At 36.5% G+C, this 20702-nt stretch overlaps 1 protein-coding gene across 22 annotated transcripts in view; it reads right to left on the minus strand.

The window, feature by feature from the left end:
• CDC42BPA (CDC42 binding protein kinase alpha) overlaps positions 1-20702 on the minus strand; it is a 306715-nt gene that overhangs the window by 85153 nt on the left and 200860 nt on the right. For 20 of the 22 annotated variants that reach the window (XR_012032812.1, XM_072830231.1, XM_072830236.1 and 17 more), the window contains 2 exons: positions 8996-9243; positions 1169-1274 (listed from right to left, as the gene is read on the minus strand). Coding sequence is in view for 21 of the 22 variants with exons in the window: in XM_072830231.1 (XP_072686332.1) it covers positions 1169-1274; positions 8996-9243 (354 nt within the window). In the remaining variant the exon portion in view is untranslated. The remainder of the gene's footprint in view (positions 1-1168; positions 1275-8995; positions 9244-20702) is intronic. The other 2 variants (XM_072830229.1, XM_072830216.1) reach the window with 1 other exon arrangement.

Below are 20702 nucleotides of genomic sequence, written 5' to 3' on the forward strand. Positions count from 1 at the left end.
TAGTCATATTAGTTAAACACATGAAATCACAATTATGTGACCCATTTGGATAAAATTCAAATATTGTTAATTTTCTTTTAGCGGAAATAACTAAAAGTTACACGATAACCATCATAAATTCTTCATACTTAAAGCATTCATGCTACTTATTCTCTTTGGCCACATCCCACAGTGGCTGGGTAAATCAGCTTCATAAGATTTTACAAAATAGAAAATGGAGTGATTTCTCAAATAGTTTTCAAGCAAAAAAGCAAAGTCATTATTAAATGTGTAAAGAACCAATTAGTCATGGGAAAGTAGTGAAAGATACATGGAATATAGGGGAAAACTGAGAGAGAATAAAGAGTCTCTCTTTTATGACTACTTAGTCATGGTCTTTCAATCTGTTATTGGAATAACTAATAACTGAACAAAATATTTTTGCTGAGGGAAAATCCTAGAAATCATTATTAAAACACAATTATCCAAATGTTCTTAATTAAATATAAATAAGATTACTGAAACATCTGGATAACATTAGGGTTTTTTACAGCTGTTTGTTAAGACCTGACAAAAGAAACGCAGAATGATGGCAATTCAAGAAATTTCAGCTACTAACTGGAAAAACATTCCTTTTAAGTATCTGGAATTTTGTTCATAAATCTGGCTAATCTATATGGTTCTGCTCTTTACTCAAGCTATAGCATTTAGGCAGTTGGCTTCTCTGGATTCCAATCTACCAATGATATTGTTTCTAGCTACAGGTTGTTCTCCACCATGAATATGAATCACAGTTGTCAAAACTTCTCCAGTTTGGTCTAAATGTTCCTGCTCTTGCCACGGGCCAGCTTGACTCCAATAGCCATGACAGAATTAAGTGCCAAATATGACAGGGAAGAGTGAAAATGAGAATAGATGGAAAGTGAAATAAAGCATAAAGGCTAAAAAAATAAATGAGACAAAGAATAAGATGAGATAAGCAAAACCCTCTCTCCAGAATTCCTGTACAGACTGGTGTAACTGGTGTAATGAAAACTTCCTGCACCATCCAAGTCATCTTTGTATATAAGGAGGAGGAATATTAAACCCAAACTGTGCATCAAATATAAAATTATATCTACAATTTTTATCACGGTGCTAGAACATATAGCATGCACTCAGGGAACAGAAATTGGATGGTATCACTCACCTTATCAAGTTCACTTGTCAGTTTTTTATTTTCTTCTGTTAATAATACTTTTTCTCGTTCATATTGTTGTTTGAATTCATTTTCAAACTCTTCCCTTTCACTTTGACTAACATAATTCGAAATGTAAGGAAATAAAAGAAACTGAATTAAAGGTAAAGTAATTGTATACCATATGCTTCTATCCTGAAAAATAACATATCATAAACGTGCCAAATCCCAATCTTCCCCCTTAAAATTAAAAGTCATAGTCATTTCCTTTTATTTAATCGACTTGTCTGCCTACCAACATCTACTTTGTTTTTCGTTTGAAAACCTGAGGAAGACATTTGTGATTTGTAGACTTTGTGACAGTGTTCACCTTACTTGGTTGCATATATACCAGAAAGTACGGGAAAATGAGATCAGGGCAAGAAAGGGACATGTGGGCCCCAATATGATTCATATTTTAGTATCTGTGCTGCCAAAGTGAGCCCTCCAATGTGATTCCTTATACCCAGCTCAAGATTGCTAGCAAACCCTTAGTGAAATTTTCAACAGTTCTCTAAATATATTCACCCCTCCCTTCATTCTTAAGTACCTACCTACCTAACACATCCATGCATACATACATCACACATTTAATATTATAAAACTTATTTAAAATGATAGTTCTGAGGGGCACAACTAATTCACCCTCAGAGGTAAACTCAGTGCTAAGACACTTTTTGTAAACTAAGGGAGAAAGGGTAATCTCATATTCTAAACAACCAAAGAACCAATGAGGAAATTAAAGAAATAAAATACATGGAAACAAATGAAAATGAATACACAATGGTCCAAAATCTCTGGGACATAGCAAAGGAGTTCTAAGAGTGAAATATCTAGCGACACAGGCCAACTCAAGGAGTAAAAAGCAGCTCACACAAACAATATAACTTTATACCTACAGTAATTGGGGGAAAAAAAAAGACAAATGAAACCCAAGGTGACCAGAAGGGAAGAAATAATAAAGACCAGAGCAGGAAAAAAAAATGAAATAGAGATTAGAAAGAAAGAAAGAAAGAAAGAAAGAAAGAAAGAAAGAAAGAAAGAAAGAAAGAAAGAAAGAAAGAAAGAAAGACTCACAATGAAACCAAGAACTAGTTATTTGAAAAGACAAAATTGATAAACCCTTACCTAGACTCATCAAGTAAGAAAAAAGACTCAAATACATAAAATCAGATACAAAAGAGAACATCTGACACCACAGAAATACAACCAGTCACAAAAGAATACTATGAAAAATTACATGCCAACAAATTGGACAAACTAGAAGAAATGGATAAATTCCTAGAAACACACTATCTTCCAAACTGAATCAGGAAGAAACAAAAAATCTGAACAGATCAATCACTAGTAACAAAGTGAATCAGTAATCAAAACACTTCCAAAAAAAAAAAGCAAAAACAACAACACTTCCCCAAAATAAGTCCAGGACAAGATGGCTTAACATGTGAACACCACCACACATTTAAAAAAGAGTTAGGGACGCCTGGGTGGCTCAGCAGTTGAGCAGCTGCCTTTGGCTCAGGGCGTGATCATGGGGTCCTGGGATTGAGTCCCACATCAGGCTCCCTGTATGGAGCCTGCTTCTCCCTCTGCCTGTGTCTCTGCCTCTCTCTGTGTCTCTCATGAATAAAATAAAATCTTAAAAAAAAAGAGTTAATACATACTTTCCTCAAACTTTTACAAAAAAACAGAAGAGGACAGAAATTTTCCAAATACGTTCTACGAGGCTAGCATCACCCTGATATCAAAATCAGACAAAGATACCACAAAAAAAAGAGAACTACAGGCCAAAATCCCTGATGAACCTGGATGTAAAAATGTTCAACAAAATACCAGCAAACCATATTCAACAATACATGAAAAGGATCATTCACCATGATCAAGAGGGATTTATTCTGGAATGTAAGGATGGTTCCATATGCACAAATCAATCAATATCATAAACCACATCAACAAAATGAAGGATAAAAATCATGTGATCATCTCAACAGATGCAGAAAAAGCATGTGACAAAATTCAACTTTGTATTCATGCCAAAAACTTTCAATAAAGTGGGTTTAGAGAGAACAGACCTCAACATAAAAAACGTCATCTATGAAAACCCCGCAGCTAACATCCTCTATAGTGGGGAAAAACTGAGATCTTCTCCCATAAGGTCAGAAACAAGAAAGGACTTCCACTCTCAGATCAGTGGAACAGAGATACGTGAAATAAACCCACACTTAAATGATCAATTAATCAATGACAAAAGAAGCAAGAATATACAATGGGAAAAAGACAGTCTCTTCAATAAATGGTGCTGAGAAAACTGGACAGTTACATGCAAAAGAATGAAACTGGACCACTTTCTCATACCATACATAAAAATAAACTCAACACAGATTAAAGTCCTAAATGTGAGATCTGAAAAAATTGCTAAAGAGAGTACAGGCAGTATTATCTGACATTGGCCATAGCAATACTTTTTTAGATATGTCTCCTAAGACAGGGGAAACACAAGCAAAAATAAACTGTTGGGACTAATCAAAATAAAAAACTTGCACAGTGAAGGAAACCATCATCAAAATGAAAAGGCAATCTACTGAATGGGAGAAGATATTTGTAAATGACATATCCAATTAGGAGTTAATAACCAAAGTATACAAAGAACTTATACAATTCAACACACACAAAAACCAAGTAATCCAATTAAAAAACAAGAAGAGGACCTAAATAGACATTTTTCTAAAGAAGACATACAGATGGTCAACAGACACATGAAAAAGATGCTCAACATCACTTATCAGGGAAATGCAAATTCAAACCACAATGAGATTATCATCTCACGCCTTCAGAATGGCTAACATAAAAAAAAAAAAGAAGTAAGTGTTGGCAAGGATGTGTAAAAAAAGGATCCCTCACTGATGGGAATGCAAACAGTGTGGAAGACAGTATGGAGGTGCCTCAAAAAATTAAAAACAGAAATACCAAATGATCCAGTAATTCCACTACTAGGTATTTATCTAAGAAAAACAAAAACACAAATTTGAAAAGATATATGCAACCTTCTGTTTACTGCAGCATTATTTACAAAACCAAGATATGGAAGCAACCCAAGTGTCTATCAATAGACAAATGGATAAGGAAGATGTGGTATATACATACACAATGCAATATTACACAGCCATAAAAAGGGTTGAGATCTTGCCATTTGTAGTAACATGGATGGGCCTAAAGGGTATGAAGCTAAGTGAAAGAAGCCAGACCTAGAAAGACAAATACCATATGATTTCACTGACATGTAGAATCTAAAAATCAAAACAAATGAATACACAAACAAACAAAAAGCAGAATCAGACCCATAAATACAGAGAACAAACATAGTTGCCAGAAGGGAAGGACAGTGGAAGATGGGAAGAATGGGTGAGGCAGAGTAGGAGGTGCAGGATTCCAGGTATGGAATGAATAAGACCTAGAAATAAAAGGCACAGTCTAGGGGATACAATCGATGTTATTGTAACGGTGTTGTACAGTGACAGATGGCAGCTGCACTAATGAGCACAGGTAAGATTGTGCGTCAACCTAAACTCAATTTAAAAAAATTAAAGAGGCTTATATCTTAGCAATAAATGAAATTCAATGTGGATCTGTTCTGGGTAATTTCATATGACTGATTCCAAGTCAACAAAGAACATAAGTAATGGCTGATTTTAAAAATGAAATCTTAAAAACCTCTTCTATCACTGTATTAGTGAATATAAATGAAATTATAATTTAAGTGATAAATTCTGGGAAAACAGACCATCCTGTGTGCAAGCAAATCTGCCACTTTAAAATGTCCAATTGATGGATGAATGGATATAGAAGATGTACACACACACACACACACACACACACACAGAGGAATATGACTCAGCCATCAAAAAGAATGAAATCTTGCCATTTGCAACAACATGGATGGAACTGGACTGTATTATACTAAGCCAAATAAGTCAGTCAGAGAAAGACAATATTATATGATTTCATTCATATGTGGAATTAAAGAAATAAAACAGATGAACATACGAGAAGGGAAGGAAAAATAAAATAAGACAAAATCAGAGAGGGGGACAAACGATAAGAGACTCAACTCTAGGAAACAAACAGGGTAGCTGGGGGGGGGTGGTCACTGGGTGATGGGCATGAAGGAGGGCACCTGTTGTGATGAGCACTGGGTATTATATAAGACTGATGAATCACTGAGCTCTACCTCTTAAACTAATACTACACTATATGTTAACTAACTTGAACTTAAATAAAATTTAAAAAAATCTTCCTTGATTCAGAAGAAACTCCAAGTAAGGATAAAAACTTGAAAAATGGCAAAGAAGCCTTTTAGGAAAACATCTACACAAATAAACTGAGTGAAATTTCTATGTAAAACTTTTTTTTTCCTACTAGCATTACACAAAGCTGAAGTCTCTTCCATACTAAAACAAAACAAACACACTTCCCTGAACCCTATGTCATGCTTCATTTTCCAATTCCCTGACTTCCTGTTCACTGGAAACCATCTGGAAACCTTGAACAGGTGTGCTGTATCCACTTTCTCATTACCTAACTGTTCCTCACAGGAATCTGGCTTCTGCCAAGCTACAACCACAAAAACTTGTTCTCTCACAACCAGCTGCTGTTCTGTTATCACATCCAGTCCATTGGACACCTTGGACAGCGTCATCCATTTCCTCCCTCTTGAAATGCTACCTTCTCTTGGCTTGGGTAACACCACACTCTATTTCCAGACTTCAGCTCTGCCTTTTTGGTCCCCACACTTTCTGTGCTTCCTGTAAATGCTCATGCTCGACTTCTCTCTCCATACATTTCCCCTGAGCTGGCTCATTTACTGCACCACCTGAATCCAATGACCTGTGATGCTGGTGAACTCTGAATTTAGTTGAACCTCTCCTGGGCTTATCTAAACTGCTGGCTTGGTATCTCCACAAAGATATCTTGCCAAGAACCTCAAATTCAACAAGCCCAACTCATGAGGGCGTGACACATAACCAAGTTCCTACTACCCTGTTTACTGTTCTCATGCACTCTACCCTCTTCTCTTTCCACAGGTGAGAAGCACAGCTAAGCATCTGCTTGAGTACAGTTCCAATACTTTTCTCCCTCTCTCTCCTGAATCATCTGTTGGGTAATTTCTATCAGATTATAAATAAGCTTGATATTATTTCTTCCATCTAAAAACAGCAACAAAAGGCAAAATAATTTCTTTTGGGATAAATTTCTCCTCCAGCTACTGCTGCACTGCACTACTTGCTTTTCAGAGACTCCAACTACTACTCTATTTTCCAACTGCACCGCTTAAAATCTTGGATCCCACTGTGGGGTTTTTGCCCACTTGTTCCACTGAAATCGTTCCTATCAAAGTTACCAATGAGTCTCATCTTGTTAAATTCAATGATCATTGTTTGGGCCTCATCTTACTCAATTCAGAACTCATCTCATTTAACACATAGACTGATTTGATATGCTTTCATGACATGGTTTCCAGGACACCAAATTTGCCTGGTCTTCTTCCTATCATTCTGTGCCGTCCATTTGGCTGTTTCTTCCTCATTTCCAAACTCCGAAAGACTGGAGCATGCCAGGGCTCAGTGCTGGACCTCTTTCCTATCGATAGCAATCACTAAGTGACTTCATATAGTCTCAATGTTTTAAATACTGTATGAGTATAAATACTCCCAGGATTTTCTCTCTCACCCTAAAATCCAGGTTGATCTATCCAATGGCCTACATGACAAATCCATGTGAGTGTCTATAAGCATCTTAAACATAACTTTTAAAAAATGAGCTCCTGATAATAGTACTATCTCAAACGTACTTCTCTTGCACTGTTCCTCTCTAAATGGTAACTACATTCTCCTGTGAAGGTCCCAAACCTCACTATCATCCTTGATTCTTCCTCTTCCTTTCTCACTCCACATCTAGTTCATCAGCAAAAATCAGTCTTTACTTTTAAGGAGTATCAGAATTCCAACATTTCTTAGCACTGCTTCGGCCTCCACCCTAGGCCAACCCACTGTCCTCTTTGGCCTGGGTATCGTGGACAGCTTTCTAAATCATTTCTGTGCTTTTATCTAAGTGCTTTTTTTCCCAGTAGCCAGAGTAACCGTGTTAAAACACAACCCAGTATTTGCCAGTTTTCCACTCAAAATCCTGTAGTATGTCCCTGCAATGGTTTTACTCAGGGCAAATAACCAGAAGTTGGCTGTCACAAAGCCTTGCATGATCTGATCCTGTACCCTCTCCTAGTCTTTCCCCTTGAGTCTACCTTGGCCATATTGGCCTCATTATTTTTAATAGACTTTTAAAGAAAAGTTTTAGGTTCATATCAGAGATTTCCCAGAAAACACAGGTAGAGCCTCCCCACAACACCCCCACCAGAGTGGAACATGTGTTTTGTCAGTAAACTTACAGTGGACACATCACCACCACCACTCAAACTTCACAGCTTCTATCAGGGTTTGGACATGTGTACGATAGCATGCACCCCATCATCATAGCATCACGCAGAGTAGCTGCGCTGACCTGGATATCTTCCTGGACATCCTCTGCTCTCCCCCAAGCCCTGGCAACCACTGATCTTTTTACTATCTCTATAGTTTTGTCTTCTCCTTATTTCTTTTACCAGACTGTTTTCTGTGTAGAGTGTACTTCTTCTACATCTGTACAGGGGCCTCCCTACTTTCTTCAGCCCTTACTTCAATTACCTTCTCAGCATAACTTCCCCAGACTGGCCTATACATACAATTAATCTCCCCCTCAGTGCTTCACGGGCTGGTCCTGTACCATATTTTTCGTTCTTGACACTTATCATTACCTAGTGTATTCTATATTTTACTTATTTTGTTTGTAGTCTTTCATCTAACTGAAGGAAAGCTCCATAAAGATGGAGATTTTTTTGTCTGTTCACTGCTATGTTTGCAGGGCCTAGAACAGTGCTTTACCTACCACAGGTTCTAAAAAATTATGTTGAATGAATGTACCAAAACTAAATAAATTTTGGCTTTCCATAGAAGTTGAGATTGACAACAGCATATATTCAGCTGCCTAAAATCCAGAAACAGGAACATCACCAGCAATTTCTCACATCTGGCCATTATGGCACCCAGGTTCTGGCTCTCTGGGATCTTCTGAGCCCACACGCTTCCCTCCACCTGCAGGGCCAGCACCTGCAGTCCTGCTCTTCTCTCTCAGCCAGGTTCCTACCTGCCAGCTGCTCCCCTCAGCCCCGCCCCCAAAGAAGCAAGGGTGATCTTTCATGACCATGTGTATCACCCTGTCACCTGCCTTCAATGGCAAAAAGATGAAGTCCAAACTCTCTGCCCTCCTTCAGGATCTTGCCTCTACTTCCTTCTGCAGACTCACTTCTCACCCTCTCATCTTTCTACAACTCCCCGGTAGGGAAGAGCCTTTGTCTTCTGAATGAGCCTTGCTCCTCTCATCCTCTCCATCTCAACACAATCCTGCTACTTCTGTCTGGACACTCTTCCACAGTTAGGTATTTTCTTATTTCTTTGGTCTTGACTTAGATATAATTTTGTCCAAAACACCCAGACACACCAAAGTTTCCTTCTGTGTCTCGTGCACGGGTGCTCCTGCATCTTCCTTGTGCTCCTACTATTCTGTTTGCTTTCCCATCAGGCTGCATTATAATCTACTATTTACCAATCTAGGGCTGGGAGATGGAGACTACCCATAAATCTCCAATCTCTAGCATACAACAGGCACTCAAGGAATATTTGTGAGACAAGTAAATGACTTGATTCTTACCTCTCTCTTCTGTTTTTCTCTAATTTGTCTTTCAAAATCATAATTTCCTTGTTGAGAGCAAGTTGCTGGCCTTCTGAATCATGAAGTTCTTTCTTCAGATTTTTAATTTCATTTGCATGTATTCCTTCTCTTTTAGACAATTCCTCTTCATAAAAGATACTTTTCTTTTCCAAATCCGTCTTTAGTTTGGATATCTCCTGCTGGTGTTCTATGCTGCACAGTCCTGGGGAGTAACTAATTTGTTTCTGCTATAGAAAAAATGACAAAAAATTGGTTCATCTGTAAGAATAATAAAATATCAAGTAATAACTTCTTTCTACAATATAAAGAACTGTTCATATAGCTGAACATTATTTTTATATATTATCACCTAAACATATTTTCTTTACTAAGGCTATTAATCTTTTGTCTGCCATATGCTACGACTCTCTTTCTCAGTAGGTATTCCTTTATCATGTTGTATTTTACAGCCTTCTTCACACCAAGATTATATATTTATCTGTAATTTCTGCTCATGGCTATATAATTATATGTTTATATTTTAATTTCTAGTTCATACATAATTATCATTGGTATATGGAGTACCAGAAAAATCTAACTGCATTCTATTTCTGATGTGGAAATAATAAAGGATTATAAAGATGTTTGTGTCTTTAGAAGATTACATCGGGGTAGGAAATGACAGAGCTAGAATGTGCAACAGGAAAGAGAGTGCTTTTCCAGTGGTCCAGGAAAACAGACAAAGGTTTAATCAAACATCTTCACATCCACTAGAATAAATGATAGGTTTCTTGGCATTTATGTAGGGCATTAGGGACAAGAAATTTAGTTGAAAGCCAACTTTTTAGAAATTATGATGAAATATATTCTCAGTAATAAGGTGCAAGAAATATACAAAGTCCAAAGTTCCTTCCAGACAATGGCTAAATGGTGAACAGAAACATACAAAGATTACACTGAACCTCCCGAGCTTTGTAATTTTTCTATTACTTTGCTATATGCTATTTTCCCAGGTGATCAAAAAAAAAAAAAAGTTTGAAACCCAAAACACCTATGGGTTTATGTTTAGTGACAACAAGGAATCATGCTCTGGAGGATGTGGTCCTTTTTTTGAAAACAGTATTAAGGGCTGAAAACCTGTTAATAGCTGGTTTAAAGTTGAGAGAAAACTATCCTCACTTCTTCACATAATTAAAAAAAAAGACATCAATTGTTCTGGAGATACGTCTCTGGGGTATTCATTGTAGTATGCAAGACTCAGACTGTCCAGCAGTTTCTGTGGCAGCCTGACACACAAAGCTCTGCTGGGACTGGGAGGAGCCACAGCAAGTCAGATTCTGGCCCTACACATCTCTACAAAAAAGAGACCCTAAATCCACATCTGTGGCACTGACCACTTACCTATACTACTCTTTCATTTTTGTAATCAACTAAAAAACAATCTTAGTTTGCTGTTCTGCTTAGTATAGCTTGGCTGTTGGAATGGTAGCAGCATGCACTTAAGTTTCAAGCAAAAACTACCCTGACATCAAAACCTAATAAAGATACCATCAAAACAAGTCATAGCCTCAAGTCACTTGTTGATAAGGTTGTAAAAAAAGTCAAATAAAATGCTGATAAAATCAAACCTTTTATAGGAAAGAACAATCTACTACCAGGAAAGAAAAGGTCTTATTGCAGGTATTGAAGGTAACTTAATACTGGTAAACTTATTAATTAAACACACAAAAATTGCATTACTTTAATAGATTAAATTAAAATAAATCCAGATGACAATCTCAGTAAGTACCTATGCCAAAACTATTTTATAAAGTCCCATACCCATTCCGAATACTACCTCACATCCCACAATAAAACAAAACAAAACAAAAAAACAGTAAAGTGATTCTCCTTTACCCATTTTCCAGCTATCAGACAAAATAATACCTACTGGTGAAGCACCAGAAATACATACAAGAGATTTAGGAATAATAACCAAAATGGTGTCTACCATTACTTCTTACTTAGTTTTTAGATATTGTCTGAACAAGTAACGTGCAATACTTACAAGAAATGAGTATCAGAAAGGTGATAAAACCATTATAATTTCCATAAAATTGCCCACAAAATGTAAATAAATCCACTAAAAAGTGTTGTAACTGATAAAGCTGAATAAAGCAACTGCATGTAAGATAAACAGAAATCAACAATACTTCTGAGTAGTGGAATGAGCAGTAATAAAACAGGTAAAAATTTCATTGTTTATAGCAAAAACAATCTAAGAAAAATTATTAGAAACTAATACATGCAGGGGGGAATAACAATAGTGAGTAATTTGAATTATATGAAGAAAGGACAAGTCTATAAAAGACATAAAAGAAGACTTGAAACAATATACGAAAATATCCACTACTTGAAAGACTAAATGTAAATGTATTCAATATTTCTCATATTATACTCCTTGTAAATATAAAAAAATAAATATGGGAGATGGTACACAAGTGTTCCTTGTATACAAGAAAAATACACTTGTAAAAAATGCCAAACAAAACCCTGGGGGGAAAAGGAATAAAGAGGGAGAGAGAAGAATGTTCTTTTCAGATATTAAAACATACTATAAAAATCTCTAATAAACTCTCAGTATAGTAAAGCTCTATCCCAAAATAATTCAATATATGAGACGTCTTCAGTCACCGAGGAAGGCAGTGATTAACAGAATTGGAACCACCAATTAGTAACAAAAGAATAAAATTATTCTCATAACATCCCATCCAGCAAAACAAATCCCAAGTAAGTTAGATTTAAATATATTTACAAATATATAGAAGTATAATTGACTAGAGTTAAATATTTTTAAACCCAATAGAAACATCCAGGAGAAGGCAGAATTACATACTTAACAAACTAAAAAAAGGACAAGCCAAGTTTTGAAGCAATAAAAGAAACAGTAAGGAAAATAAGAACAAGTCTCCTATAATCTGAAAAGGAAACAAGACCAAAATTAAAGGGCAAATGATAAGTGAATAAACAGTTGTGGAAAAATGGAAGGAAAATATAGTTTTCACTATGCAAAGAGTTTATATGAATTTTAAGAGAAACAGGTAGCCTGCAAATTAAAAATGCAAATGACGAAAAGCAGTAATTCACAAAGAAAAAATACAGTTAATAATCTAATAATGCAAGAAATGCCTCTTATACTTGCAACAATTTGTGGCCTGCATCAAGTGCCTTAAAGTGATCTGACAATTTCATTTCTAGATATCTAGTTTAAGAAACAATATCCAAAAATGCAATGCACAGAAGTGCTCATGATAGTGACAGTGTTGAAAAAGTGAAACATAAATATTCAATAGTAGAGAACTAGACTAAGTGGATATTCTTCTATACTCATTAAAATCATGTTTGTGACAGGTAAAGAGCGTAAATGCTTGTATCACACTTTCAAGTGAATAATTACATGTGTTAAGAGCTGAATTTTGTCCTTCCAAAATTCATGTTAAAGCATGTTAAGCACTAGTACCTCAAATAGTCTCAAATACTGCATGATCTACCTTATATGTGGAATCTAAAAAAGTCAAACTCTTAGGAGCAGAGGGTAGAATGGTGGTTGTCAAGGGGGGGTATGGAGGAAATGAGAAAATGGTGAAAAACAAGTTTCAAATAGGATGAATAAATTCTGGAGATCTAAGGTTAAAGCAGGGTGACTAAAGTTAACAGTACTGTATTGTATACATGAAATTTCTAAGAGGGTAGATCTTAATTGTTCTCAGCCAAAAAAAAAAAAAAAGATAAGTGACAGTATGTTAATTACCTTGTTGTGGTATATATTTCACAATGTATACAGATATTTAAACATTACATTTTATACCTTAAATATATACAATTATGATTTGTCAATTATATCTCAATAAGGCTGGAAAAAAGAAAGTAAAAGTAGGGTCTTTACAGAGGTAACTGACTTAAAAGGAGATCTTTAGGGTAGGCCCTATTCCAATAAAACTGTATCCTTATAAAAAGAAGAAATTTGGACTTGCAGTCTTGCACAGAGGAAGAAGGCAGAGATCCAGGTGATACATAAGCCAAGGAATGCAAACCATCAAAAGCCAAGCCTGCCAACACTTTGATTTCAGGTATCTAGTTGCAATAATTGAGACAATAAATTCTCAGGTTTCTCAGGTTACCCAGTTTCTGGTAATTTGTAGCAGCCCAGCAAACTAATACAACAGGGTAAAAAGTTCTTGTAGCATATGATCACAATTGAAAAGTTGTTTGTTTTTTTAAAGAGCCTTACTGACATATTATTCATATACCATACTATTCACCCATTTAAAGTGTACAATTCAATGGTTAATTTTAAGTAGTGTGTGTGTGTGTGTATATATATATATATATATATATCATAAAGTTTTATCATTTTAACCATTTTAAATGTAGAATTCAGTAAGTATTAATTACATTCAGAATGTTGTGCAACCATGACCACTATGTATTTCCAAAACTTTTTCATTATCCCAAAGAGAAATTCTCTAACCAGTCAAGAATAATTTCCCATAATCCACTCTACCTGGCCCCTGGTAACCTCGTTTACTTTTTATCTCAATGAATTTGCCTAATCTAGGTGTTTTATACAAATAGAATAATACAATACTTGTTCTTTTTTGTCTAGCACCTGTCACTTAGCATAATGTTTTCAAGATTTGTCCACGTTGGGGCATGTATCCTTATGATAGTTGAGTGACATTCCACTGTATGTATGTATGTATTTATTTATTTATTTATTCATTCATTCATGATAGACAGAGAGAGAGAGAGAGAGAGGCAGAGACACAGGCAGAAGGAGAAGCAGGCTCCATGCTGGGTGCCCGACGCAGGAATCGATCCTGGGACTCCAGGATTGTGCCCTGGGCCAAAGGCACACGCTAAACCACTGAGCCACCCAGGGATCCCCCATTCCACCGTATTTAAAAACCACATTTTGCCTTTCCATCTGTTAATGGGCACTTGAACTGTTTCTACTTTTTGGCTATTGTAACACTGTTTCAAAGAACACTTATACAATTATCTGTTTGAGTTCTTGCTTAAAATTCTTCAGGGTACATACCTAGGAGCTGAAATGCTGGGTCATATGGTAACTCTATGTTTCCCTTTTTGAGGAACCACCAAACTATTTCACATCCTTGCAAACACTTGATTTGTTTCTTTCCCCACCTTCATTTTAGCTATCCTAGTAGGTATGGGAGTGGTATCTTGAGGTTTTAACTTCATTTCCCTAATGACTAATGATGCTGAACATCTTTTCGTGGGCTTATGAGCTATGAAAATATCCTCTTTAGAGAAATGTCTATACAAGTTATTTGCCCATTTTTTGATTGGGCATTTTGTCTTGTGTTGTTCAATTGTAGGACTTGTTTATATATTCTGGATTTCAAACTCTTATTAGATACTTGATTTGTAAATAATTTTTTCCATTTCCTTAAAAATGTCCTTTGATGCAATGCACACAAGCTTTTATTTTGATAAAGTTCAATTTATGAAAAAAAAAAACCTTTTTTTACTTATGCTTTCAGTGTTATACCTAAGAATCCATGCCATGGTCATGAATATTTACCCCAATGTTTTCTTTCAAGAGTTTTATAGTTATAGCTCTTTTATTCAGGTTGATCCATTTTGAGTAAATTGTTTTATATGGCATGGGCCAGGGATCCAAATCTGTTTGCATGCAGAAATACAGTTGTCCTGGCACATATGCTGAAGGGACTGTTCCTTCCCCTCTGAACAGATTTAGTATGATGTCCAAAATCACTTGGCCATAGATGCCAGAGATCCTTTCTCAACTCTTAGCTCTATTCCAGTGGCTTGTGTTTCTATTCTTGTATCAGTACACAATCTTTTTGTTACTGTAACTTTGTAGTCAGTCTTGAAACTGGAAAGTTTGAGTCCTCTAATTCTGTTTTTCTTTTGGTTTGTCACTTGGGGCCACTTGCAATTCCATTTGAATTTCAGGATCATATTTTCCATTTCTGCAAAAAGGACTGTTGGAATTTTACTAGGAATTGTGATGAACCTGTACATCACTTTGGGTAACACAACATCTAAACAATATTAAGTGATACCATACACATAGGATGGATGTCTACTTGTCTCCTTTAATATCTTTCAGCAATGTTTTATAATTTTCATCACACAACTCTAACCTTCTTGGTTAAATTTACTCCAAGAAACTCTATTCTTTTAGCTGTTATTGTAACTGAAATCGCTCCCACAATTTCCTCTGTGGATTATTCACTGCTGGCATACGGAAACACAACTATTTATTGTGTGTTGGTCCTGCAACCTCAGGGTCATTTGTTTTCTAACTGTTGAGTTTTAAAAGTTCTTTGCATATTCTGCACAACAGTCTTTTATTGGATCGGTCTACAATTTTTTGCAGTCTGTGCTTCATCTTTTCATTCTCTTCACAATGTCTTTTGCAGAGCAAAAATATTTAATTTCAATGAAATCTAGCATATCAATTCTTTATTTCATGATTATGCCATTGGTGCTGCATGCAGGAAGTCACTGTCCTACCAAAAGCGATCTAGGTCTTCTATGTTATCTCCTAGGAATGTTATAGTTTTACATTTTACATTTAGGTCTGTGACCCATTTTGAATAAATTTTTATAAAGGGTACAAGTTCTATGTCTAGATTCATTCATTCAGTTTTGGATATCTAGGTGTTCAGCACCATTTGATGAAAACACAATCTTTGCTCCATTATATTGCCTTCGCTCCTTTGTTAAAAATGACTTATTGGTATATTCATTTGCCACTACCACATAGCCATGATTACTGCAGACTTATGGTAAATCTTCAAGTCAAGTACTGTCAGTCTTTTCTGTGTTCTCTTCCTTCAGTATGGTGTTGGCTATTCGTCTTTTGTATTCTAGGTCTTTTGTATTTTATTTCTGTGGGTACTAATATTAATATTATTGAGTTTTAAATGTCAAATTCCACTTGTTTACTGCTGTCATAAAGGACAGTGACTGGCTTTTGTGTATTAAAACCTTGTATCCTTCAACCTTCCTAAATGGCTTATTAGTTCCAGTTGTTTTGTCAATCCTATTTGATTCTCTATGTAGATGCTCATGTCATCCCTAAACAGTTTCACATCTTCCTTCACAATCTGTATACCTCTTATTTTGTCTTTTTGTATTAGCATATTAGCTAGGATATGCAATACAATGTTAAAAGGCAGTGGTGAGAAGTACATCTTCACCATGCTCTTGATCTTAGTGGGGAAATGTCAAGCTTCTCACAAGTATGATGTTAGCTCATTTTCTGTTAGAGATTCTCAGGTTTAGACATTACTGACAGCTTTTTATTTGAACAGATGTTGGATTCTGTCAGGTGCTTTATTTGCATGTATTGAGATGATCATGTGATTTTTTTAGTCTATTGATGTGACACATTTTATTTGCTAATTTTTGAATGCCAAACCAGTCTTGCATACATGGGGTAAAAATACCACTATGGTATCATGTGTAATTCTTATTATACACTGTTGGATACAATTTATTAATATTTTGTTCAGGATTTTTGCATCCATGTCTATAAGACATATTGGTCTGTGGCTTTTTTCATGTAATGTTTTTCCCTAGTTTTAGTATTTGAGTAATGCTGGGTCATAAAATGACTTAGTAAATATTCTTTCTGCTTCTGACTTCTGAAAGAGATTGTAGAAAATTACTATGACTTCTTCCTTTCATATTTTGTAGAACATACCTGGGCCTGGTGCTTTTCCGGAAGGTTATTAATTATTGATCCAATTTGACAGAATACTTTTTAGATTATTTATTTTTTCTGTGTCAGCTTTGGCAGCTTGTGTCTTTTAAGGAACTAGTCCATTTCATCTAGGATATCAAATTTGTGTGTATGAAGTTATTCACAGTATTCCTTTATTAACCTTTTGATGAACATGAGATATGTAGGGATGTCTTCTCTTTGATTCCTAATATTAGTAGTATCTTCTCTTTTTTTCTTTGTTTTTGGTTTTATTTGTATTTTATTTTATAATAAGTGTTTAAAAATATAGCAGAAAGAACAGCATGTAAAACAGAATAAGCATATTCTTTGCAAAAAGATTTACTACAGAAAAGAGAAGAAAACTTTTAACAAAAAACTAGTGTCAAGAGAAATGCAAATGTGTGAAATAATATAGACTATTATCTAAAGGTAATCCCCTTCTTTTCAAGTATCTGGGGAGGTTATTAAATTTACATAAAGTACTGAACCCTGAGCTTACAGATTTGAAAATCAGTTTGTAAGACACTTTCACTGGAAAAATGAAAGTGAACCAAATTGTCTCAAAACGAATGAAAAATAAAATAAAGCAGTAATAGGGGAGGGGCAAGATGGCAGAAGAGTAGGGGTCTTCAACTCACCTGGTCCCACAAACTTACCTAGATAACTTTCAAAACATCCTGAACACCTACGAATTTGACCTGAGATTTAAAGAGAGAACAGCTGGAATGCTACAAAACGAAAAGTTTTTGCTTCTAACAAGGTAGGAAGGCGGAAAAAACTAAATAAATGAAAAAGAATAAAGTGGAGGAGGGGAACCGCGAGTAGCCCGGATAAAGCAAAAGCCTCTGGGACAGGAAAGCCCAGCCCTGGAGAAGCAGGAACTTTAAAACTCCATGCTAGAGTCTTCCTGGATGGAAAAGTGCTTAGCCGGGAAACTGGGCAGAATCGCAGGAGGGGCAGTGAAGCCTCTAGATTCCTGGAGGGGCACCTGGGGAAAAGCTCACCACAAGCCACAGTCCGATATGGGTAAAGGGCAGGAGCATCGCAGCCCTCTGAGGCATTTGGGAGAAGCCAGTCAGTGAGGTGGACCGGCTCTGGGCAGAGGTGGCTGTGCCCCATTCCCTTTGGGAGAGGTGGCCCCCAGGAGCACGGTTCCAGCAGAACAGGGCCCTGGATCTCAGGGTGCCCAAGCAGACAAAGCCAGGGATCCTGCATTCCCCCGGGACCAGCAGAAGCAGGGAGGGCACAGGACAGCGAGAACTCTCCTGCCAGTGGGTCTCCAAGCTGTGCAGATCAGTGCACCTGTGCCATGCTCCCCCGGGAGCATCTAGGCCAGTGTGGACTAGGAAACTGCAGTTAGTTACTCGCAGGGAGCTCAACTCCAGAGCTGAAGATGTGGCCATCACCATTGTTGTTCTTCCTCAATTGTTTCACCTTGTGCCAGGGAACAAAGGCCTCATGGGGATAAACAGCTCCCACTGAGCCCAGCACCTGGCAGGGGGTGGGGCATCTCTCACCAGGCACACACATCTGAGAATCAGCAAAGCAGACCCCTCCCCCAGAAGACCAGCTGGAAGAACAAGGTAAGAGCAAGTTTCTTGACCAAACAGCCCTGGAAAGCTCCAGGACCAAGGGAAAATTGAGGGGAAAATAGTATATAGAACTAGAAGGTTCCCCCCACTTTTTCCTTTTTCTATGATGACTTGTTTTTATATCACACTAAAATTTTCCAATATTTCTTTTTCTTTTCCCACCTTAACTACAGTATTTTACCAACTTTTTATTTTTAAGTTTTTTCCTTTTTGACTTTCATATTACTACAATTACATGTCTTAGATATAGTTTTCACTTCTAGATTCCCTTCAACGTATTCAATTTAATTTGGGGAGCTATACGAGATACGGGTTTTTGTTTTATGTTTTTTGTTTTTTCTGCCTTGTTTTCTTTTACAATGTTGGAAGCTAATATCTTCTAAAACAAGACCAGCATACACCCAGGATCAAGTGGAATACTGTGCTGGTTCATTCTGTGAAATTATATTCTCTCTTCCTTCCCATTCTGCCTCCCTCTTTTATCTTGTTTATGTTTTGGTGGTCAATATTGGGGTTTTCTATAAGTATTGCTGGTCTATATAAATTTGGGATTGAGCATCTTCTAACATACAGAACAAAGTACACTCAGAACTAAGAGAATCACCTTCTAGGACCCCTCAGGTAGACTACATTCTCTCCACTATCACTTCTTCACCACCACCATCCCTCAGCATACCCGCTTTTTAATTTTTTTTTCTTTTTAAATTTTTCTTTTTTCTTCTTTGTGGGTTTTGGCCTTTTATTTTTACTACTTTGTTTTAAAATTTGTTTTTCACCTTAGTGGGCCTTTTATTTTGTTCTGATCTTCTTTTTCATTTTCTGGTCTCTAACCTCTTTGAAATCATATATGGTGTATTTTACTTAGGTTGTGGTTGATATTTTTGACTCATCCCGCTCGTACAGCCACTCTTTACCGGACAAGATGACTAGAAGGAAGAATTCATCACAAAAGAAAGAACCGGAAACAGTACTCTCTGCCACAGAGTTACAGAATATGGATTTCAACATAATGTCAGAAAGTCAATTCAGAAGCACAATTATAAAGCTACTAGTGGCTCTGGAAAAAAAGCATAAAGGACTCTAGATACTTTGTTTTTGCAGAATTGAGATCTCATCAGGCTGAAATTAAAACCAGACTAAATGAGATGCAATCCAAACTGAATTTCCTAACTGCTAGGGTTAATGAGGTGAAAGAGAGAGTGAGTGACATAGAAGACAAGTTGATGGTAAGGAAGGAAGTTGAGGAAAAAAAGAGAAAAACAATTAAGAGACCATGAGGAAAGGCTTAGGGAAATAAATGATAGCCTGAGAAGGAAGAACTTACTTATAATTGGGGTTCCAGAAGAGGCCGAGAGGGAGAAAGGACCACAAAGTATATTTGAACAAATAATAGCTGAGAATTTCCCTAATCTGGGGAGGGAAACAGGCATTCAGATCCAAAAGATAGAGAGGACCCCCCTAAAAATCAATAAAAACTGTTCAACACCTCAACATTTAATAGTGAAACTTGCAAATTCCAAAGATAAAGGATTCCAGAGAAAATCCTTAAAGCAGCAAGAGACAAGAGATTCTTAACTTATATGGGGAGAAATATCAGATTAACAGCAGCCCTCTCCACAGAGACCTGGCAGGCCAGAAAGGGCTGGCATGATATATTCAGGGTACTAAATGAGAAAAACATGCAGCCAAGAATACTTTATCCAACAAGGCTGTCATTCAGAATAGAAAGAGATAAAGAGCTTCCAAGACACACAGAAACTGAAAGAATATGTGACCACCAAACCAGCTCTGCAAGAAATATTAAGGGGGACCCTGTAAAAGAAAGAGGAAGCCCAAAGAAATAATCCACAAAAACAGGGACTGAATAAGTATTACAAGAACACTAAATTCATCTTTCAATAGTGACTCTGAATGTGAATGGGCTAAATGATCCCATGAAAAGACACAGGGTATCAGACTGGATAAAAAAGCAAGACCCATCTATATGCTGTCTACAAGAGACTCATTTTAGACCTAAGGACACCTCTAACCTGAAAATGAAGGGATGGAGAACCATTTACCATTCAAATGGTCCTCAAAAGAAACCTGGGGTAGCAATCCTCATATTAGATAGATTAGAGTTTATACCAAAAACTGTAGTAAGAGATGAAAAGGGACACTATATCATACTTAAAGGGTCTATCCAACAAGAAGACCTAACAATCATGAATATTTATGCTACCAAGTACATCAATCAATTAATAACCAAAGTAAAGAGATACGTAGATAATAATACACTAATAGTAGGAGACTTCAACATGTCCTTTTCTGCAAATGACAGATTTTCTAAGCAGAACATCACCAAAGAAACAAG

The sequence above is a fragment of the Canis lupus genome, chromosome 6 (genome assembly GCF_048164855.1).
Source record: "Canis lupus baileyi chromosome 6, mCanLup2.hap1, whole genome shotgun sequence".
Lineage (NCBI taxonomy): Eukaryota > Metazoa > Chordata > Mammalia > Carnivora > Canidae > Canis > Canis lupus.